We start from the raw sequence: 23,855 nt of genomic DNA on the forward strand, positions 1-23,855 counted from the left end.
GAAGCCGCCAGGGGCGGAGCAGGGCTGAAAGCGGGAGGCGACACCGAGACCCACCCCCAGGGGCTCCAAGTCGCCCCAACCTGGGAGTAAGAAGGCAGAGGCCAGTTCCACCGAGAGAACGACTGCCCTGCGCGGGGGTGGAGGCCCGCCGGCTGGAGGGGTGAGGCCTCATGGGCCCCGCGCCTGCTCAGCTCTGCTGCAGGGTGAGCAGCTCACACTTTAATATAAAAAACACTCAGGACACAAAGTGACTTGAATTTAACAGACATACCCTGTACAAAAACAAATGAAGGCTAAAGTGCGGAGGTTACAACAAGAAAGCCATCTTTGTAGAAGGCAATTTCGAAGTGCGCAACAGGAACTCTCATGAGCGTTCTCAAACCAGTGATTCTAGTTACTTGCCATATTTTAGAATAAAACAAACATAACAATATCCATGACATGCACTTTAAAGTAACACAAACTTAACAATTTTGGATGTGAAGTTTCAACCGGTTTCAAGAATTATTTTAAAAGACTGTTTCAAAAACCCACAGAGATCTGACCCTACATGTACATAATACACAGAAGCAGAGCTCATCCCAGTCGTAATTAAGTGAGCGTCCTCGACTAGCTGCTCCAGGAAAGCCAAGAGCTGTGAGAGCATCAGAGAGACCCGGAGAACCAGAGCTGGCGCCAGGAGAGCAAAAGGTGACTTGTTAAAGAGTGCGTGTGTGCACGTATGCTCAGTCGCTCAACACGAAACCTAACGCTCAAAGGCCACAGCAAGCCCTCCCCCAGGCTCTGTGCCCGGCTGTTACCTGGGGGCGGGTAGCACTGCAGGAGCCGCAGGAGCTTCACCGACAGCCAGGGGGCCGGGACAAAGTAGTAGGTGTAATCCTGAAGGTCCGTGGAGGCCGACGTCACGATCTGTGAGAAGGCACAGCAAGATGAGATGCGGGCTGGAGTCCCCAAGAGCACCACGCCGTGTGCTAAGAACAGACACGCTTGTCCAGGTCGGAGGGACAGGAGTGCAGCCCCCAGCCCCAGAAGAGCCACTGCACAAGGACACCCCCGCCCCAAGGGACACGGGCCTGCGGGCACCCAGCGCTCGACAGCGACCCCGCCCTCAGGACCCAGGTCTCCAGAGCCTGGGCGGAGAGCCCCACCTTTCCCACCTGGCCCCACGCCCCACCGTCCTCAGGGCAGGCCTGAGAGCACAGGGTCTCCACTCTCACCCCCCACCAACCGCGCCACAGGGTCTGGGCAGATGACACACCACGCCCCGTGCACACGGGGACGGCACACACCCGCAAACCCGCTGCACGTGCCCCCCACACCCCACGGCAGGGGCTCGGAGTGGCTCCCCTCACAGGGCTCGGCCATGACACCAGGTCACCTGAGACGGGGGAGCTCCAGGCCGGGCAGAGCGGTGGGGAGCCCAGCAGGAGCAGCCGGTGGGCAGGCGCACGGAGCAGGCCCGACCACGCCGCCAGGGACACAGCCGGCCACCCAAGGCTGCCTTTCCAGTGCCCCTCAGGCAGCTAAACCAGGCTCAGAGTTAAACTTAGAGCATTAAATGCACATATGTGAAACAAATACAAAAACAAAAGTAATGGAGAATTAATCTCAAGGGTTTGGAAGAGACTAGCAAATTAGCCCAAAGATAGTGGAGGAAAGAAAACAATAAAGATACAAGCAGAAGGTAATAAGGTACAAAAATCAAAACAGGACCAACAAAGTCAAAAGAAATTCTTACATACTTGATGAGCTAAATCCAGCACAACAAAAGGGCAAATACCCAACACAAATGAAGGCGGGAGGCCACAGCGCAGGGCCAACAAGGGACTTTCTGCCCAAACACCTGAGCGTTCGCGTTAAGTTAGCAAAGGGTTAAGAAAATGCCACTTAACAAAAGAAAATCTGAGGCCTCATCACTTACTACATAAACTGAATCCGTAATTAGCAGTCGCCCCACAAAGAAAATCCTAAGTTCACATGGCTTCACCAGTTAATTAATAAAATTGTTAGCAAAGATATAACAAGGAATTTCCTTAATGTGGCAAAGGACACGGATGTGGACAAAACCTGCCGATGTCATACTTAACACCGAGACATCAAAGGCTTCCCTTCAACGTAAAAAACACACCAATCACCTTTCACATTCAACACTGCAGGGAAGGCCCGAATTGGAGCAATAAAGCAGAAAGTACAAACAAAGACGGACCGGGAAAGGAAAGAAGCCGTCATTGTCCACAGAACACGTGGTGGAAAACAAAGATGACCCAAAGCAATCTACATATAAACCGCCAGGTCTGACAGGTGAGTCTGGCAAAGTCGCCAACATCAAGAGCAGTAAGTACACAAAGTCCACCCGCACAAACCAGCACAGACTTTTATGATAACATCTGTAAGGTGTCACTGAGAAGAGCGTTTTTAAAATAAAGTATATAAAGATAAGTTAAACAAAAAATAAAAGAACCTCTTCTTGAAAAGCTATGAAACATATTTGACAGAAATTAAAGACTAAGTAGATACACCATGGCCACAGACTCAAAACCTTAATACTGCAAAGATCTGAATTCTCCTGAAACTACAAAGGTAGCCCCGATGGACTCTGGGGATGGGGCTCACTGGTGCCACTGGACATCAAATTAGCCCAAAGTCACGTCACCGGCGCCAAGATACACAGAGAACCAGAGGGGCTCAGCACAAACCGGCATCTGTGCCAGGCCAGGTTACTTTACTGCAAAACCAGGGTGTGCGGAGGGCGGGGCCTTCGCAGCAGTGCTGGGACAACGACACGACTCAAGAACAGGCCTCGCCACAACGTGATGCCAGCTCGCTGGACTGTCGACAACGAGCCCTCAGAATAGGACGGACCACACGCGTGGGGACACGAAGGCATGAACCCCAGAGGAAAGCATCAGGAAGTCTGACTATACTCAAACGTGGGGTTTCTGATCAGAGAAGACTTCACCAGAGAGTGAGTGAGGTGGCAAGGCACAGAGCAGGACAAGACTTTTAAACACAGAGCAGGCTGAACCACATAAAGTTGCTGTCATATTTGTAGATCAGTAATGGTTAAATTTTCCAGTTTACTGTGATCCACACAGTCAAAGGATTTGGCATAGTCAATAAAGCAGAAATAGATGTTTTTCTGGAACTCTCTTGCTTTTTCCATGATCCAGTGGATGGTGGCAATTTGATCTCTAGTTCCTCTGCCTTTTCTAAAACTAGCTTGAACATCTGGAAGTTCCCAGTTGACGTATTACTGAAGCCTGGCTTGGAGAATTTTGAGCATTACTTTATTAGCACATGAGATGAGTGCAACTGTGCGGTAGTTTGAGCATTCTTTGGCATTGCCTTTCTTTGGGATTGGAATGAAAACTGACCTTTTCCAGTCCTGTGGCCACTGCTGAGTTTTCCACATTTGCTGGCATATTGAGTGCAGCGCTTTCACAGCATCATCTTTCAAGATTTGAAATAGCTCAACTGGAATTCCATCACCTCCACTAGCTTTGTTCATAGTGATGCTTTCTAAGGCCCACTTGACTTCACATTCCACGATGTCTGGCTCTAGGTCAGTGATCACACCGTCGTGATTATCTGGGTCGTGAAGATCATTTTTGTACAGTTCTTCTGTGTATTCTTGCCACCTCTTCTTAATATCTTCTGCTTCTGTTAGGTCCATACCATTTCTGTCCTTTATCAAGCCCATCTTTGCATGATATGTTCCTTTGGTATCTCTGATTTTCTTGAAGAGATCTCCACTCTTTCCCATTCTGTTGTTTTCCTCTATTTCTTTGCATTGATCGCTGAGGAAGGCTTTCTTATCTCTTCTTGCTATTCTCTGGAACTCTGCATTCAGATGTTTATATCTTTCCTTTTCTCCTTTGCTTTTCGCTTCTCTTTTCACAGCTATTTGTAAGGCCTCCCCAGACAGCCATTTTGCTTTTTTGCATTTCTTTTCTATGGGAATGGTCTTGATCCCTGTCTCCTGTACAATGTCACGAACCTCATTCCATAGTTCATCAGGCACTCTATCTATCAGATCTAGGCCCTTAAATCTATTTCTCACTTCCATTGTATAATCATAAGGGATTTGATTTAGGTCATACCTGAATAGTCTAGTGGTTTTCCCTACTTTGTTCAATTTAAGGCTGAATTTGGCAATAAGGAGTTCATGGTCTGAGCCACAGTCAGCTCCTGGTCTTGTTTTTGCTGACTGTATAGAGCTTCTCCATCTTTGGCTGCAAAGAACATAATCAATCTGATTTCGGTGTTGACCATCTGGTGATGTCCATGTATAGAGTCTTCTCTTGTGTTGTTGGAAGAAGGTGTTTGTTATGATCAGTGCATTTTCTTGGCAAAACTCTTATTAGTCTTTGCGCTGCTTCATTCCATATTCCAAGGCCAAATTTGCCTGTTACTCCAGGTGTTTCTTGACTTCCTACTTTTGCATTCCAGTCCCCTATAATGAAAAGGACATCTTTCTTGGGAGTTAGTTCTAAAAAGTCTTGTAGGTTTTCATAGACCCGTTCAACTTCAGCTTCTTCAGCGTTACTGGTTGGGGCATAGACTTGGATTACTGTGATACTGAATGGTTTGCCTTGGAAACCAAAGGAACATTTCATGCAAAGATGAGCTTGATAAAGGACAGAAATGGTATGGACCTAACAGAAGCAGAAGATATTAAGAAGAGATGGCAAGAATACACAGAAGAACTGTACAAAAACGATCTTCACGACCCAGATAATCACGACGGTGTGATCACTGACCTAGAGCCAGACATACTGGAATGTGCAGTCAAGTGGGCCTTAGAAAGCATCACTACGAACAAAGCTAGTGGAGGTGATGGAATTCCAGTTGTGCTCTTCCAAATCCTGAAAGATGATGCTGTGAAAGCGCTGCACTCAATATGCCAGCAAATTTGGAAAACTCAGCAGTGGCCACAGGACTGGAAAAGGTCAGTTTTCATTCCAATCCCAAAGAAAGGCAATGCCAAAGAATGCTCAAACTACCGCACAATTGCACTCATCTCACACGCTAGTAAAGTAATGCTCAAAATTCTCCAAGCCAGGCTTCAGCAATATGTGAACCGTGAACTTCCTGATGTGCAAGCTGGTTTTAGAAAAGGCAGAGGAACCAGAGATCAAATTGCCAACATCCGCTGGATCATGGAAAAAGCAAGAGAGTTCCAGAAAAACATCTATTTCTGCTTTATTGACTATGCCAAAGCCTTTGACTGTGTGGATCACAAGAAACTGTGGAAAATTCTGCAAGAGATGGGAATACCAGACCACCTGACCTGCCTCTTGAGAAATTTGTATGCAGGTCAGGAAGCAACAGTTAGAACTGGACATGGAACAACAGACTGGTTCCAAATAGGAAAAGGAGTTCGTCAAGGCTGTATATTGTCACCCTGTTTATTTAACTTCTATGCAGAGTACATCATGAGAAATGCTGGACTGGAAGAAACACAAGCTGGAATCAAGATTGCCTGGAGAAATATCAATAACCTCAGATATGCAGATGACACCACCCTTTTGGCAGAACGTGAAGAGAAACTCAAAAGCCTCTTGATGAAAGTGAAAGAGGAGAGTGAAAAAGTTGGCTTAAAGCTCAACATTCAGAAAACGAAGATCATGGCATCCGGTCCCACCACTTCATGGGAAATAGATGGGGAAACAGTGGAAACAGTGTCAGACTTTATTTTTCTGGGCTCCAAAATCACTACAGATGGTGACTGCAGCCATGAAATTAAAAGACGGTTACTCCTTGGAAGGAAAGTTATGACCAACCTAGACAGCATATTCAAAAGCAGAGACATTACTTTGCCAACAAAGGTTCGTCTAGTCAAGGCTATAGTTTTTCCTGTGGTCATGTATGGATGTGAGAGTTGGACTGTGAAGAAGGCTGAGCGCCGAAGAATTGATGCTTTTGAACTGTGGTGTTGGAGAAGACTCTTGAGAGTCCCTTGGACTGCAGGGAGATCCAACCAGTCCATTCTGAAGGAGATCAGCCCTGGGATTTCTTTGGAGGGAATGATGCTGAAGCTGAAACTCCAGTACTTTGGCCACCTCATGTGAAGAGTTGACTCACTGGAAAAGACTGTGATGCTGGGAGGGATTGGGGGCAGGAGGAGAAGGGGACGACAAAGGATGAGATGGCTGGATGGCATCACTGACTCGATGGACGTGGGTCTGAGTGAACTCCGGAAGCTGGTGATGGACAGGGAGGCCTGGCGTGCTGTGATTCATGCGGTTGCAGAGAGTTGGACACGACTGAGCGACTGATCTGATCTGATCTGATCTGAATGGTCTAGTGGTTTTCCCTACTTTCTTCAATTTAAGTCTGAATTTGGCAATAAGAAGTTCATGATCTGAGTCACAGTCAGCTCCCGGTCTTATTTTTGCTGACTGTATAGAGCTTCTCCATCTTTGGCTACAAAGAATATAATCAATCTGATTTCAGTGTGACCATCTGGTGATGTCCATGTGTAGTCTTCTCTTGTGTTGTTCGAAGAGGGTGTCTGTTATGACCAGTGCGTTCTCTGGCAAAACTCTATTAGCCTCTGCCCTGCTTCATTCCATATTCCAAGGCCAACTTTGCCTGTTACTCCAGGTGTTTCTTGACTTCCTACTTTTGCATTCCAGTCCCCTATAATGAACAGTTAGAACTGGACATAGAACAAAGTGGTTCCAAATAGAAAAGGAGTACGTCAAGGCTGTATATTGTCACCCTGCTTATTTAACTTACATGCAGAGTACATCATGAGAAATGCTGGTCTGGAAAAAGCACAAGCTGGAATCAGGATTGCCGGGAGAAATATCAATAATCCCAAATATGCCGATGACACCACCCTTATGGCAGAGTGAAGAGGAACTAAAGAGCCTCTTGATGAAAGTGAAAGAGGAGAGTGAAAAGGTTGGCTTAAAGCTCAACATTCAGAAAACGAAGATCATGGCATCTGGTCCCATCACTTCATGGGAAATAGATGGGGAAACAGTGGAAACAGTGTCAGACTTTATTTTTCGGGGGCTCCAAAATCACTGCAGATGGTGACTGCAGCCATGAAATTAAAGGACATTTATTCCTCGGAAGAAAAGTTATGACCAACCTACCAACCTAGACAGTGTATTAAAAAGCAGAGACATTACTTTGCCAACAAAGGTCCATCTAGTCAAGGCTATGGTTTTTCTAGTGGTCATGTATGGATGTGAGAGTTGGACTGTGAAGAAAGCTGAGCGCCAAAGAATAGATGCTTTTGAACTTTGGTGTTGGAGAAGACTCTTGAGAGTCCCTTGGACTGCAAGGATATCCAACCAGTCCATCCTAAAGGAGATCAGTCCTGGGTGTTCACTGGAAGGACTGATGCTAAAGCTGAAACTCCAATACTTTGGCCACCTCATGCAAAGAGCTGACTCATTGGAAAAGACCCTGATGCTGGGAGGGATTGGGGGCAGGAGGAGAAGGGGATGACAGAGGATGAGATGGCTGGATGGCATCACCGACTCGACAGATGTGAGTTTGAGTAGACTCCGGGAGTTGGTGATGGACAGGGAGGCCTGGCGTGTTGCGGTTCATGGGGTAGCAAAGAGTCGGACAAGACTGAGCGACTGAACTGAATGGTTAAATGTTGCAAATTTTGTTTGGTTTAACCTAACCTAACCAACAAAGTGTTCATATCTAAAAAATACAAAGAGGAGGTTTCTGTGGCAGTCCACACTTCCACTACAGGGGGAGTGGGCTCAGGGAACCCACTGGTCAGGGAACTAAGACCCCACATGCTGGGAGGTGGCTTAGTTGCTCAGTCGTGTCTGACTTTGGGGCCCGACGGACTGTAGCACGCCAGGCTCCACTGTGCTTTCCAGGCAAGAACACTGGAGTGGGCTGCCATTCCCTTCTCCATGCCGAGAGGTACTGCCAAAATAATAAACAAGAGTTTTTACAAAACAACAAAAAAGATGACATTGTGGAAAAATGTGTGAAACACTAAACAGGTTCTTCACAAAAGAAGGTATTCAAAATGCCAATGAAGGGATTTCACTGGTGGGCCCGTAGTTCAGATGAAATGGTCCCAGAGCAGGGGACACAGGTTCAAGCCCTGGTCAGGGAACTAAGATCCCGCTTACTGTATGGTGTGGCCAAAATAGATAAAATAAAGGGACGTTATCTTGAGAAAAATTTTTTTTAAAGCCAGCAAACACGCCGAGCTGCCCTAGCTATCGGGTGATCAAGAAAATGCAGACTAGTTGAGAACGCAACAGGACCAAGTGCCCAGAAGGGTTAAGACCAAGAGGCCGCAGGCCGGGGAGGGGCCACGGGCTCCTCACAGTGGCCTTCAGAGGGGACACCCAAGCGCTCGGCAAGACAGGGCACAGAGAGGCGAACACGCTGCCCAGCAACACGCGTCAACCATCAGCAAGAGAAACGACTCCGTGACTTCACGGCCCTGATGATCAGAGCGAGCTGGTCACAGAGCGACACGGGCCACGGGCCTTCGTCAGCAGGAGGCACAGCACAGGCGCGCAGCGGCCGCCAGAGGCGGGCTCTGCCCTTCACGCTTCCTGCGCCAACAGGACACCCCTGACAGGGGTCAAAGGAAAGCCCACCAGTCACTAACCAAGACACACGTCCACCCCCGAATCACAGACTGCCCAAAGGCCTTGCCTACTGAAAATGACACGTTAGTTAAATAAAGTGACAAAGACCAAAACCCACCCTGAGCTCCCCTCCCTTCGGCAGACTTACTCTGCTTAACCTGGAGACGGCCAGAGACACAGAGGTCTTGAACTCTTCCGGGTTCTTCTGTGCCAAGGTGGTGATGAGGCTGGTGGCGGCAGTTACCACACCCTAAGAAGAGACACACACGTTCAGACGCCCGCCGGATGACCTGCAGACAGCCTCTCGTCTGAAACAAATTCTAAACGAAACGTTAAACTCAGCAACAACCGGCCACCTTGGGGCCACTCCCATCAGTCCTCGATGTTTCAAGAAAGCGAGATGTACACATCGGTTGTTGCCTTACTTACTCTTCTCTCTGAAAACGTGGGGACCCAGCACGCTTCATCCCAGAGCCCTGCCTCAGGGAGGCGGCCCCGCGTCCACCCGCCCACCCCCTCGCTGCCCCTGACTTAGGTCACTCCGTGTGGACTGCATAAGGATAGACACATTACGTTCAGATTCACAGGAATCTTTCCAACCCAAATCTGAGACCGTGGAAAACAGCAAAGCCCATTCTTCCCCATTTTCAAATGTGGTCTAACCCATGTCTCTGCCCCCTGACCGGGGAGCTCCACTGGGCCTGGATGAGACCCGACCCCCCAGTGAGGTCAAGGGAGCTGGTCAGCTCCCCAGTGCAGTGCCCCACGTTCCCTGCACACTTGCAGGGGTCTGTGCAGGAAGAGACTGTGAGGAGAGGGCTGGGGGCCCCCACGCCCAGGCTGCCTCCTCTCCCTCCTTCCGGGCGACACCTGGGCCATGCCGGACTCAGGAGGGGCCTGGCCGCAGGAGGAGCTTTATGCCTGTCACAGCCCCCCGCCTCCTGCTGCTCTCAGAAGGGCCCGCTTGCTTCTTCTGGGTGGACAAGGGGTCCTCTTCCGGGGGGTCCCCAACCTTGAGACCAAAGAAACCAACCCCAAGCCTCAGGTGGCAAAACCAGGAGATGCGTGACACAGAAAACACACCCACAGAGGACAGGTGCCAGTTCACCCTGAGCTGCGATGCACCCCACCCTGACCACCGCCGCAGGGCTCCTGCAGCCTAGAACCACACAGGCACCAATCCGTGCACCAGCCACAGAGCCACGCAGGTGAAAACACAAAGTAAACAGAGAGCTGGGCACAGAGACGCCCCAGGCGCGGGGCCTCCTGGCTGAGACGCCCCCGCCCCAAGGAGAGGTCACCTGTGCGGACCCAATTTTCCCCGAGAGTGAGAGACACGGAGGGACGCTCGCAGGCTGCCCCACGGCAGGCGAGCCTGCACGGCCACCGCCCTCGCCCTGTGGTCTACCTGTGTGGACCGTTTAGTCCTCATTTCATCTTTAAGGCAGATTTCTCTTCTGGGAAAACACGCAGTAGCCAGCTAACATGCTAATGCCTCTCTGCTCAATGGGAAACTCCGTGTGGAATCTTGACTCTCTCGTTTGTAGATAGGATTCCGGCAAGACAAGGCCACCTGTGCGGCATCAGCTCCTACCTGACCCCGCCTCCCAGCGTCAGCGTGGACAAGGGCCCGTGACTCACGGCCAGCCCAGACACCACCTCACTGCACATCTCGCTGCTCTGACGATGCCCTGCCGACGATGCAGAGCAGGCTCGGGCCTGGCTCATGTCCAGCCATGTGGATTAGGCGGGCTGTGTGCCAGAGCCCCCGGGGCCACAGGACAGCCCTAACTGAGGTGCATAAAGACGCGCCTCTGAGGCCCTGTGGACGCAGCACTCCTGCAACATGCTGGGCTGTGCCGTTTGTCTCTGCACCCACCAAGCAGGAGCCCCTCCAACGCCTGGACAGAGTGAGTCAGAGACCCCGTCTCATCTGCCCTGACCCCAGGGGAGGGGCTCCCAGCCTCTACCTGAAGGCTCTCCCAGCTCGACGACTGGGCCAGGGATGTCCCCCTCAGCAGCCTGGAAGTCACACAAGGCTGCTCACGTGGCCCTGGCCCCGAAGAGGCTGCACCGCAGAGGAGCGTGGGTGTGACCCAGAGGCACCTACCAGATGCTGGTCGTTGAGGAGGTGCACCACGCGGGACGTCCAGTCGCCCATGGGGACAAGGTCCGGGGACGTCCTGTACAAGCGCAGCAGGCAGAGGGCGGCGCTCTGCTTCACGCTGTCCATGGTGTCTCTGAAAGACAGGCAGGAGTGAGGCCAGCATGGCCCAGAGCCCAGGGACAACACCCGCAGCCCCAGGGGACAGAGCCCACGGACACCACCCCACGGCCCCAGGGGACAGAGCCCACGGACACCACCCCGCGGCCCCAGGGGACAGAGCCCACGGACAACACCCGCGGCCCCAGGGGACAGAGGTGCACCAGTGACGGGGCTGGAGGGACACGGGGAAAAAGGGAAAAAGGTTTCTTCGGGCGCTCCACGCCATCAAGCTCGGGCTGCCACAGCCCGCAGAGACCAAGAGGAGGCGGGGTGAGGCTCTGGCCCAGGACAGAGGCCCATATGGACCTCCTGACAACCAAGCTGGCAATCCCGACCCGCCTCCTCCCCATGGCTGTTACCAAGACGGGAGGCTGAGAGACCCATAGAGCCTTCAGGACTCACACACTTGACTTATGCACACGGGAGGTGACCGTGCCCTCAGCAGGCCACCAGACACGTACCCGGCAACGAGGATTTTGGGAATCTCCCCTGCGAACGCCTCGGCCATCTCCCGGCTGCCCACGTTGGCAATGCAGTGCAGGGCCAGGCCCATGAAGGTGGGGTTGCGGCTGGCCAGGTCGTTCTTGATGGCGTTGTTGATCAGGCGGATGAGCTCACTGTTGGAGTTCACCAGCACAGAGATGAAGAGATAGCCCTGGGTTCCAGAGAGGAGAGAGACCACCGCTGGACATACTCGGCCGGCCCCTGCCCACCCCAGTCTGCTCGGCGCACTGCTGCGGTCAGGCCACAGAGGGCCCACCTGCCTTCTCCTGAGAACACGGCCCCCAGGGGACAGAGCCCATGGACAACAACCCGCGGCCCCAGGGGACCAGAGCCCTCCTCGGACAGTTCTGCAGGACAAACCTGAGGCACTGTCCCCACGGGCATCAGACACCTTGGAGCCCCACCCCCAGACCAGTCACTGGTCCACGGGGACCTGAACAGGATGGAAGAGCCTGTCTCAGCTGTGACAGGAACACTGCGGACCACCTTCCCTCTCTCAGCTGTCTCAGGGCCCCAGCGTCCCCTCACCACCGGGCCAAACTCCAGCCTCGTGCTGTCCCCGCTGTCCATGCCCTCCCCATGCAGGGACAGCACCTCTCAGCCCCGTCAGTCTTGGGAGGAACTCGCCTTCTGCTCTGGGCTCTGGCCACCCTGCCCTCCTGCACATGGGCCTTGATGCATGCCCTGTCTGTCCCCTCCGCCCCCATGTACCCCTTGTCCTCAGCCTCAGCTCAGGTCTTCCTCCCGCCAGAGCCCTGCCTACTAGCCGCCCACTGCTCAGAGTCCAAAGGGCTCCACCCGCCTCGGTTCCTGGCGATGGCCACAGCTCCGCTCGCTCTCTGTAGCGGGCTGACGGCCTCGCCCCTGGAGAAGAGCCGGGTCCACCCCTGCTTACGGTCACTGTGTCCCCAGGGCCCCCAGCACACTGCTGGGTCTATGGAAGGCACTCGGTAATTTCTTGGTGAGAGTGTGTGTGTGTGTGCGCGTGCACATGCATGCGTGTGTGTGTGCGCGCGTGCGCGCGTAAGTGTGCACGCGCATGCGTGCGTGCGTGTGTGCGTGCGTGTGCATGTGTGTGAGTGTGTGTGTGTGCACGCACACACACCCACACATGCACTTAGTTGCTCAGTCGTGTCTGATTCAGCAACCCCACAGACAGCAGGCTGGCAGGCTCCTCTGTCCGTGGGATTTCCCAGGCAAGAATACTAGAACTGGTTGCATTTCCTACTGCAGAGGACCTTCCCGACCCAGGGACGGAGCCCGCGCCTCCTGCTAGGTGGCGGAGCTTCACCACTAGCGCTTGGGAAGCCCGTTTCTTGGTGAGTAAACACCAATACTTAACAAAACCTCTGGGGCATCAAGGGTATTTTTTCACTTTCTGCAAGTTAAATTTTTTGGGCAAAGAAGAGGAAAATATTCCTCTTACACTTGAGAAAACACATAAATAATGTTACTCCAAGCGGATACAGGGCTAGAGGCATGAAGCTAGGGGCCCTCAGGGCCTAGACACAGGCACTCACCTCAGCAGACACTGGGGCCAGGCGAGGCGCAGACACCTGCCCTCTGCTCTTAAGTCAGATACACGGGCACTGAGGGGAGGGAGTGTGCCAACCCGCCCTCTGGGGTGGGACCCCAGGACATGGTGCCCTACCACCAGCTCCCACTTAAACCTGGGGAAATCCCCAGACAGACGGAGGTGCAGAGCAAGAGCCAGGTACCAGGGGCCCCAGGGAGAAGCAGTGCCCCGCTGCACACTCACGATCTGCTTCTCGGTGTATCTGTTGGAGCTGAGCAGGTTCACGGCCTCCATGTGCCCGAAGTCGATGTCGTGGCCCAGCAGGAAGATGAACAGCAGCTTGCACACATACTTCTTCTTGCTGTAGCCATCCAGGGCTTTGTCGCCTGCGGGAAGGGGCAGCGCAGGAATAGGGCGCCAGGCCCACCTCCAGGAGGCCGGCCAGACTGCTGTACTGTCAGGCTTGCGCCCAGCGCTGCTGAGCTGGTCACCATATGAGAGCTGAGCGTCTGGGTCCCTCGCAGACCCCAAACCAGCGGCCCAGCCAGCAGCAGAAACACAGTCCCCCAGCACAGCCGGGGTGTCAGCCCCGCCAGCACAGCCCTGCCGCGCCACCCTGACCTCACCAGCAGCTTAACCTTTCAGAGATGTTTATTCATTTAGGCAGGACAATACACTCTAAGTAATCTCTCATTTCACCCAGTGTTAGGACAAATCACCCACCGAAATGCCACGCAAAACCACCAGAAGGGCTTGTTTCCCCACCCTGATGGCAGCGTGACTCGGCCTCTCCCGGGAGACCGTGGCAAGGCAGGTTCACGACAGGTCACTGTCAGCACAGAAAGTGTTGCTTTAAAAAGGACCACCAGACAGTGCCGTTTTACAAGCAGAGGTTCTCACTTCACCAGAGAAGCGCGCAGCATCCCCGTGCAGCCTGCAGAGGTGAGAGCAGGAAGAACGGCCCCTCGAGCGCGGCACTGCAGTGACCCTGACCGCAGGGTCAAGGGCCAAGCAGGATGTGGGGGCCGGGAAGGCGAGGGCAGCCACAGCCCTCACTGCGAGGGCGAGTCACCTGTGTCCTGGGATAAGCCCCGGCCACCTCAAAGGGCATCGAGAAGAAAGACCCCCAAGACTCCCGAGGTGACAGTGGACCACGAGTCAGCCAGCCAGCTGGACACCTTACTTGGGGAGCTCTGAAACCCGTCCTTCTCAGCAGCAAACTGGCATTCCACTTAATGATCAAACAACATCAAGTCAGAGCGGGCCTGGCTCCCTGCTCCTCCCACTGCGACCTGCACCAGAGAAGCCAGCTCACTGCTTCCCGACGGGACCCCCGCCCCATCCCCCCAGGACAGCATCTGAGCTGAGGGCACGGGGCCCAGGCGACCGCGCCTCACCCCCCCACCTGGCTGCCCCTCAAGGACCAGCCCGCTCGCCATCACCTCTGGAAGCCGCCTCCGATGAGCAGCCAGAAGTGCTGCCCCCCTTCACCCCTGGAGAGCGGCCCCAGCCCCAGGAACAGCGCCAGGCCACATGCGGGACGCAGAGACTCACAGATGCGCAAGACGCCGAGCGCGCAGGAAAGGCAATCACGGCCACAAAAGGAGTCTCGGCCCTGGTGCTGCCGCGACGCAGGGCAAGAGCCAGTGTCTCCAGGGCAAGGCATCTGAGCCCGGTGACCGCATCCTGCTGCAGGACTCCCACCTGAGCTCCTTGTTCACCTCTCAGAGACCCGTTCAACACTGGCCCTAACCCTTAGCGAGTACCTGCCTATGTTCAGGGGCAGGGACAGCAACACGCCAAGTGTGGACCAAGAGGGAGCCCCGTGGGCCCCGAGCCCAGTCTGCGTGGCCCGGGCTGCGAGCTGCTGCGGGGCTGCAGCACCAGCGCGTCCACCCAGGACCCCACAGGCCCAACCGCGCTCAGCTCTTCCACCACGTAAGGACCTCCACACACCCGCTAGGAAAACCAAGGCCTAACTATCAGCCATACCACATGAGGCAAGAACGTGGAGGAGCTGGGAACTCACGCTCAGCTGAGCAGGCACAAAATGGGGCAGCCGCTCTGGAAAATACGGGACAGGTTCTTAAAAGGTCAAACATGTACCTGTCATGCAAGCCAGCGGCTCCACCCTCAGGAGCCTTCCTGAAGGGAAGGACACCACGCATCCACACCAGCCCCGCACGCAGGACTCACAGCAGCTCCACACCGCGCCCACGGGGAGCCAGCACAACACGCAGCCGCCAGGACACGGGCGGACCGCGAAGGCACACTCGAAGTCAGTGAGCAGACACACGCAGCCCGCCAGGACGCGGGTGGACACGGCGGCCTCTGCCGCAAGAAGAGCAGCAGGACCCCACTGCCAGAGACGCGAGGGGATGCTCACGGGGGCCGCGCTCCTCCTTGGCTGTGGGGGTGGCTGCGTGAACACTTGGATCTGCTGAAACCCACAGTGCACACTCGACTGATTGTAAGTTATACCTCAGAAAGCCAATTAAAAAAAAAAATTACTGTGTCAGAATCTCCCAGAAAAAAAGAGAGAAAGATTAAATCACACAGGCAAAGGGATGGCATGCATTGAAGCCGCAAAGGCCGCCAGGCGGGAGGTCAGATGAGTGAGCCCGCGACGCAAGCACTCAAGCTCCCTCGAGGAAAAGAGGTGTTTTTTCCAAGTCCTTCTACACCTGTAAAAACATACATTCCTTACAGAAACTCCTTTCATTCGTCTTTCTACCCCAGCACCTGGGACTAGTGAGCACCAGCAGTGAATGAGCACGTGAACACATCCCTGAAGCCCAGCACCAAGACGACACGCCTGCCCCCCGACAGGACAGCACAGCGGGCGTCTCTAGAGGCCCCAAGACCGAGGGCAGGCCCGCAGCATCCACAAGCAGCCCGACCCCCGCTCTTGAGTTCCCTGGCCAGCCGGGCAGCCAGGGCAGGGGAGCCGCCTGCCCATGAGGGGTGCAGGGCTGCCCGGGGGAGACCAGCGGCCGCCTTCAGGCTTCGACGGGGAAGCTGCACACGAGGCTGTGGCCACCAGTTCTGTCGTGGACCAGGTCTCACATGGACGCTGCCCCTGGCGCCAGGCCCGTCCATGCCTCCCGCTCCAGCTGTCTGTCACCAAGGACCCCACGCCCTGTGCATGTCTCACCCCCAGCGGCCCATGCACCGCCCACACGCCCACCATGGTCCTCCTCTGTCGGCATCCGGGACTGACTGCTTCTGGCCTGAAGTAGGTCATTTAGACTCTCCATTAGCACAGGCTCCCTGCTGGGAAACTCTCCGTTTCATCTGGAAAGGCCTCTTTTAGCTTCGTTCTCGTGGAGCTGGCAGCTGGATGCAGACCGCTGGGGCTACACCTTCCAGCGCGCTGACAGCAGCCCCTGCCCGCAGCCCCTTGGCCTTGCGACGCCGGCCCTGCCGTCCCTGTGAGCACGGCCTGTCTCCTTCTCCCTCTGGCGACCAAACACCTCCTGTCTCAGGTTCAGCATTTTCACATCGGCGTCTCTAGATGTGGCGTTCATTATTCACTGTAACCGTGGCCGCTGCATCTGAGGTTTGAGCGTCACGAATCTTCACACGTCCTCTGTCACACCAGCTCTCTCTCCTCCCAGGAGGCCAGCCAATCTTCCAGACTTCGTCCCCCACCCGTCTCTCACCCACTCTTCCTCACAGAACAGGCTGCCTCCTCACCCGTCTTCCAGGACACTGTCCCTCTTTAATAAGCCTGTCATTACCTCCACGTAAGCTCTTTATTTTAGTTACTCCATGTTTTGCTCCTAGAATTTCCATTTGGTCTTATTTCAACATCTGCTATGTGAGTTCTTTTATACTAAGGTCCCCACTGAAATTTTCAAGTTTGTCTTTTACTGCTTTACAAACAGTGACCCAGCTCCCTGCCACCCCGAGTCCAGTCTCAGTGGCCCCTGTGAGTCCACTGCTGTCGCCCCTCTGGCTCCTGCCGAGCCATCGGGCTCTGTGACGGTGCTGGGACGACACCCTTGCAAAGTCAGCTGCAGATGGTAGGTGACGCCTAGCACATGGTCCACCTGCGACGGCTGCCTCCTCCTCCAGAGCACTGGGACAGGGCTGGCTGCCCGGCCACTCCCGCCCCAAGGGCCCTGCTTCTCAAGGCTCAGCTTCAAGGGGAAAGAGGCCTCTTGTTGGTGAGCTCTGGTCAGCACTAGACCCCAGCTGCTCAACCTCGGCACTGGGCCTCCTCAGGCCAGGCGGTTCTGGGGTGTCTGGTGGCCTGCCTGGCCTCCACCCAGCAGGTGGCAGCAGCTCGCCAAACCCAGGTGGGCCAAGCTCTGTCCCTGGGGACAAAAATCCTCCTGACTGATGGTCGTGTCCGACTCTTTGCGACCCCATGAACTGTAGCCTACCAGGTTCCTCCATCCATGGGATTTTCCAGGCAAGAGTATTGGAGTGGGTTGCCATATAACCACCCTCCAAGACTCTGAAGAATGGAAAAGACTAGAGATCGCTTCAAGAATATCAGAGATATCAAGGGGACATTTCATGCAAGGATGAGCACAATAAAGGACAGAAATGGCAAGGACCGAACAGAAGCAGAAGAGATCAGGAAGAGGTGGCAACCATACACAGAACTAGATGATAAAGGCTTAATGACCCAGATAACCGAGACGGTGTGGTCACTCACCTACAACCAGACATCCTAGAGTGTGAAGTCAAGTGTGCCTTATTAGGAAGCGTTACTAGGAACAAAGCTAGTGGAGGTGATGGAATTCCAACTGAACTATTTCAAACCCTAAAAGATGATGCTGTTAAAGTGCTGTTCTCAATATGTCAGCAAATTTGGAAAACTCAGCAGGGACCACAGGACTGGAAAAGGTCAGTTTTCATTCCAATCCAAAAGCAAAGCAATGCCAAAGAATGTTCACACTACCACACAATTGTGCTCATTTTGCATGCTAGTAAGGTTATGTTCAAAATCCTTCAAGCTAGGCTTCAGCAGTACGTGAACTGAGAACTTCCAGATGTACTTCCTCTGCCTTTTCTGGACCGAGAAAAGGCAGAGGAATCAGAGGTCAAGTTGCCAATATCCACTGGATCATAGAAAAAGCAAGTGAATTCCAGAAAAACAGCTGCTTCTGCTTCAGTGACTACACTAACGCCTTTGACTGTGTGGATCACAACAAAGTGTGAAAGATTCTTAAAGAGACCGGAATACCAGACCATCTTACCTGTCTCCAGAGAAACCTGTATGCAGGAAAGAAGCAACAGTTAGAACCAGACATGGAACAATGGAATGGTTCAAAACTGGGAAAGGAGTGCAACAAGGCTGTATGTTGTCGCCATCATGAGAAACGCTGGGATGGATGAATTACAAGCTAGAATTAAGATTTCCGGGAAATATCAACAACCTCAAATACGTAGATGACACTACTCTAATGGCAGAAAGTGAAGAGGAACTAAAGAGCCTCTTGATGAGGGTGAAAGAGCAGAGTCAAAAAGTTGACTTGACACTCAACATAAAAAAAAATTAAGATCATGGCATCTGGTCCCATCACTCCATGGCAAACAGACGTGGGAAAAAATAAAAGCAGTGACAGACTTTCTTGGACTCCAAAATCACTGCAGATGGCGACTGTAGCCATGAAATTAAAAGACACTTGTTTGGAAGGAAAGCTATGACAAACCTAGAGAGTGTATTAAAAAGCCGAGACATCACTTTGCCGACAAAGGTTCATCTAGTCAAAGCTATGGTTTTTCCAGTAGTCATGTATGAATGTATGAGTTGGACTATAAAGAAGGCTGAGTCCCGAAGAACTGATGCTTTTGAACTGTGGTGTTGGAGAAGACTCTATAGAGAGTCCCTTGGACTGCAAGGAGATCCAACCAGTCCATCCTAAAGGAAATCAGTCCTGAATATCCATTGGAAGGACTGATGCTGATGCTGAAGCTCCAATCCTTCGGCCACCTGATGCAAAGAACTGACTCACTGGAAAAGACGCTGACGCTGGGAAAGACTGAAGGCAGGAGGAGAAGGGGACGGCAGAGGATGAGATGGTTGGATGGCATCACTGACTGAGTTGGTGGACAGGAGTCTGAGCAAGCTCTGGGAGATGGTGAAGGACAGGGGTCCATTGGGTAGGGTGCGAACGTGCAGCCACCGTGGAGACAGCTGGGCGGCTTCTCACACACGTGCACACACTCTCACCATGTGATCGGCAGTCACGCTCCTTGAAAACACAACCACAGTAAAGCCTGCACTGATGCTTATAGCAGCTTTATTCATTGCTGCCCACACCTGGAAACAAGCCAGATGTCCTCCTTCAGTAGGTGAATGGATGAATGAACTGCGGTACACCGAACAATGGAGTGTCAGTCATGTAAAAAGAAATGAGCTGTCAGGCCACAACGAGACACGAAGGAGCCTTAAATGCATAAACCAAGCGAGAGAAGCCAACGAGAGACGCACATACTGTGTGGCTCCAGCGCTGTGACGTTCTAGAAAAGGAGAACCATGGAGAAAGGGCAAAGCTCGGCGGGAGCAGGGCTGCGGCGGGAGGGGAGAGGCAGCACACAGTGAGGGCGTCCGCGGCGGGGAGCCGCCTGTGCGGCTGTGGCGAAGGCGCGCCATGACGCGTGGGCACAGCAGGGGCCCGAGCCACCTCTGTGCCTCCCTCTCAAGCTTGCTGGGAACATGAAACTGCTACACAAGAGCACCGGGGAGACTGCACGTGACGTGCACACACGGAGGCTTCCAGGGGTGCTAGTGGTAAAGAAGCCACCGGCCAATGCAGGAGGGTTGGATCCCTGGGTCAGGATCCCCTGGAGGAGAGCATGGCAGCCCACACCAGTCTTCTTGCCTGGAGAATCCCATGGACCGAGGAGCCTGGCGGGCTACAGTCCACAAGGTCACAAAAAGTCAAACACTTCTGAAGTGCATTAGCACCCATGTATAAACCAAGTAACTAGTGAAGACCTACTGCACAGCACAGGGCCTCTCCTCAGTGATCTGTGGTGATACGAAGGAAATCCAAAAGTAAGGGGACGTATGAACATGCAGAGCTGACTCATTTTGCTGTATAGCAGAAACCAACACCGACTCCCCTGATGGCACAGGGGATAAGAACCTGTCTGCCAGAGCAAGGGAGGTGGGTTCGATCCCTGGTGCAGGAAGAGCCCACGTGCTGCAGAGCAACTCAGCCCCACGCCACAACCACCTCAGCCGGCACACCTGGGGCCTGTGCTCCACCAGAGAAGCCCCCGGCCTGCATCAACAGTAAAAGCCTGCCAAAGCAAGGAAGACCCAGCAGCAGCCAAAACAACTAAATTTAAAAAAAGAAAAACTGACATTGTAAAGCAACTACACTCCAATAAAAATTTAAAAATAAATAAAACTGCTCCACAAAAAAGTCAATTTTTAAAAAATTTAAGCAATGCAAGTTATAGACATCCCCCCATGCACATACACACACACACACACACACACACACACAAAACATTTATATAAGCAAAGCACTCCACATAAAATTCCAAGGCTTTCTCAGGCCTCCCAGAGGATCCCTGGGCTGGCCAACAGTAAGACAGATGCCTCCCCGAGTCCGGCAGGAGCAGTCCTGGCCCCACGAGGGTCTGCGTCCTGCCGGCACAATGTCCGCGCTCGCCCGCGGCAGCACCCGCCGGCTGCCGTCCGCGGTCCCTCCGGCTCGGTGGGTTCACCCCGCCCTCTCCTCGACGCACTTTTTCTAGGCAGCTTCAGCCACTCTTCCGGCTAACGTCTGCTCAGAGATCTGAACCAGGTCTCAAATTTGTAAAAATTAACTGAAAATTTAAAGTCTACGGGACTCATAAACATGTCCCAAGAATGAAAATCTACACCTGACGGTTCTCCCGAATGAGTCCGCTCAGAGAGCGCCCACCCCCAGGCTGGCCGGCAGGGAGATGGAGAATGAGCGCAGGGCCCGCGTGGTCGCTGCGCAGACACAGCCGAGGGGCCGCCGGCAGGAAGCACTCAGGCAAGCGCGGCGCGCCCTCAGGGAGCTGGCTGCAGCTCCTGCACCCTGTGGAGCAGACTCGGCGGGGACTGCTCCAGCCAGTGTCCTCCCAGCTCCAGGAAGAGGCTGGACGGGGGAGGAGCCCCGCTATCCAGAATCAACTCTACACAGACCATCAAACTACTCCAGAATAACCACCGGCTTTACTTTAAACATCAACAGAGCCAGGACAGCATCTGTACTGAGGCCTTCACTCTGATTTGAAATGAAAAAAATAAAGATGCGATTAAGAGATTAAGTCCCTTTTGCAAAATTTACAAAAGAATATTGTGTGTGGCCAACGGTTAGACACTCTTACCTTTAAATTTGGATCTAATGTTTGCCAGCTCTTTGTTTATTCTCTTTATTTCTGCTTCTTTACTTTTGCCTAAAAAGAGAAAACACAAAGGCATCTTACTTTAACTGATTTCTAAACAAACACCTATTTCCTGACAAGAGTGCCACATCAGCGCTAAGGGCAGGACCAGGCTCACAGGAGCCCGAGGGGAGAGGCCACCTGCCTCCACCGGAGGCCGTCGGTCGGGTGCAGCCCCTCGTCAGGACCAGCGAGTCTGTGGACGCTCCTCGAGTGAGGGAGCCCCCAGCGGCGCGCAGCTTGCTCTGTTCGCCTTCTCGCCACAGTGCTGGGCCCGGGCACGCGCTCAGCATTGCTGAGCATGCTCCATGATAAACCACTCTCAGCTAAGCGACTGCTCCAAAAGGTGACTTTTACTTCAAGATCATTTTTTAAAGCATCAAGTTTTAACTACTGTAGGCTTCTAATTTTATGAAATTCACCAACCCACAAAATCTGACAGGTGCCCTTCTATAGTAAGCAGTGAAGCCTGGGGACCGTCCATTACATAAAGAAGGACGGAAGACATGCTAGCTGCACGACAGTCACACCCCCACACCCCGCTCTGCGCTCCTCACCCTCCTCCCCACGGCCTGCCTGTGTGCTCATCTCAGCCCCCTGACAGCTGTGCACACAGGCCTGAGGAGCAGGCGCCGCTCCCGGGGCCACACGTCTCAACAGCACCGCACAGAGGAGGCCGCTCGTCACACAGGCAGGCTGAGCCGTGCGCTCCCTCTGTAAGGTCCCCGCCGCTGCTTCAAAGCAGTAATGCAGGCAACTAAGTCCCCACCCCAGAAGAAGGAGAGGTTTCCACAGCAACCGCCCCGGGGCCACCAACAGGCTGGGCGCTCACAGACACCCTGAAGACACATGGCCCACCACCCAGCTTCCACCACTGCTGGAGAGGCACCCCCTCCCAGGGCACTCCCAGCACCAGCTATCTTTCACCACTAGCTAACAAACAGGGCTGCACCTCTCCAAAATGAATCTTCTGAGCCCCTTCTATTCTAGCAAGGCCCCGGCCAGGCGGAGAGCAAGCTCCCCCACCAGGCACTGCTCAAAGTGCCCAGACTCAGGTTAAAACAACACTTCTGCCCTCAGGGAGACAATGCTCCGTGGGGACTGGGGGGTGAGTAGAGGCTGGGGGTCTTTAACACGAGCACAGTGGTCAGCTCTGGTGAGCAAGGGACAGGCCAAGGGGACTGGGTTCTCCTTCCCAGCCCTGAGTGCCGCTTCTTCCTCTGGAAGAGGCGCCCCAGCACCCAAGGGCACCCTACAAAGCTGCAGGCGGGGCGGTGGGTCAAGCACAAACCTTTTTGAAGTTTTCCTGAAAAAGTACCGCCTGTGGCAGCAGCCTTTACCAACTGGGTGAGAGGGCTACGGAACAAGGCCGTGGGCGCCTTCCGCCCACAGGACCTGCAGGGGCACCACAGCGTGGCCTGAGCATGGGCAGGCGGCTGCAGGCGCGTGCCACTCTGCGTGCCCGCGGGCACAGCTGCGCGTGTGCCCATGCTGGCGTGCGTCTGTGTGAATGTGCTTCTCTCGAGGGTGCAAGAACTGGTCTGTGCTGCTCCTTGGTAGGCGAACTCTGCTCTATCCGCCAAGCCCGAGGGAAACAGGTCTGCGTGGCAGGAACTTAGGTGAGCAGAAATGACAAAGGACTGGGAGCGCAGAGGGCAGCATGCAGAACGGAGGGGGTCGACAGCTACTGCCCACAGCGGGGAAGGCACCCCACAACTGCAGGCACGAGGCTGGCGTTCAGGGGGAGGAGGCACAGGAGCGAGGGGGCCCTGGGGGCGCTGCCCTGCCTCCGGGGCGGGGGCACGAAGCTGGGGCCTGTTAGCCAAAGCCTGGCGGATTTGCAACGCACACACACACATTCATTTTCACGAGCGGCGGGCAGGCTCTCCCAAGGACAAGGGCAGGCTCTGGAGCGGGGCCCTAAGGCTAGATCCGAGCATTGCCTCTGGTTTGCTCTGCAACCAAGGGACAATGACTTCGCATCTCTGAGCACAGCTCCTTCAATAAGGAAACCACTGAAAGCCCCAAGGCCTCACGGCGAAGTTCAGTTCAGTTCAGTCGCTCAGTCGTGTCCGACTCTTTGCGAACCCATGGACTGCAGCACATAGGCTTTCTCGGCCATCACCAACTTCTGGAGCTTGCTTAAACTCATGGCCATCGAGTCAGTGATGCCATCCGACCATCTCTATAGTCCCCTTCTCCACCCGCCTTCAACCTTTCCCAGCATCAGGGTCTTTTCCAACGAGTCAGTCCTTCCCACCAGGTGGCCAAAGGCCAACATGGCTGCGTCTCCGTGCTCCCTCTTGCTCCTGTGCTTCCCCCCCCAGACTCCAAGCCGCGTGCCTTCAGTGATGCTCAGTGCCTTACCTAGCGAGGCGGCAGAGTAGAAGGACACGCGCTCATCTTCTCCTGCGAGAACTCCAAAATTACAACTCGTTGCTGAACAACCATTGACAGGAGAATGTTGGATCCCACCAAAAAAAGATACCCCACGTCTAAGGGCAAAGAAGTTCCAGCAAGACGACAGAAGGGGTAAAATCACATTTCGAATCAAACCCCATACCCACCAGAGACGCTCAGAGGGCTCAAACAAAAA

At 53.9% G+C, this 23,855-nt stretch overlaps 1 protein-coding gene across 5 annotated transcripts in view; it reads right to left on the bottom strand.

Moving 5' to 3' along the window:
- AP2A2 (adaptor related protein complex 2 subunit alpha 2) overlaps nucleotides 1-23,855 on the bottom strand; it is a 67,122-nt gene that overhangs the window by 16,311 nt on the left and 26,956 nt on the right. For 4 of the 5 annotated variants that reach the window (XM_025287032.2, XM_025287031.2, XM_006045825.3 and 1 more), the window contains exons 2-7: nucleotides 21,203-21,271; nucleotides 13,118-13,260; nucleotides 11,316-11,509; nucleotides 10,699-10,828; nucleotides 8,737-8,838; nucleotides 801-909 (exon numbers count right to left, since the gene is read on the bottom strand). In XM_025287032.2, the coding sequence (XP_025142817.1) occupies nucleotides 801-909; nucleotides 8,737-8,838; nucleotides 10,699-10,828; nucleotides 11,316-11,509; nucleotides 13,118-13,260; nucleotides 21,203-21,271 (747 nt within the window). The remainder of the gene's footprint in view (nucleotides 1-800; nucleotides 910-8,736; nucleotides 8,839-10,698; nucleotides 10,829-11,315; nucleotides 11,510-13,117; nucleotides 13,261-21,202; nucleotides 21,272-23,855) is intronic. The other variant, XM_025287033.2, reaches the window with a different exon arrangement.

The sequence above is a fragment of the Bubalus bubalis genome, chromosome 5 (genome assembly GCF_019923935.1).
Source record: "Bubalus bubalis isolate 160015118507 breed Murrah chromosome 5, NDDB_SH_1, whole genome shotgun sequence".
Taxonomy (NCBI): Eukaryota; Metazoa; Chordata; class Mammalia; order Artiodactyla; family Bovidae; genus Bubalus; species Bubalus bubalis.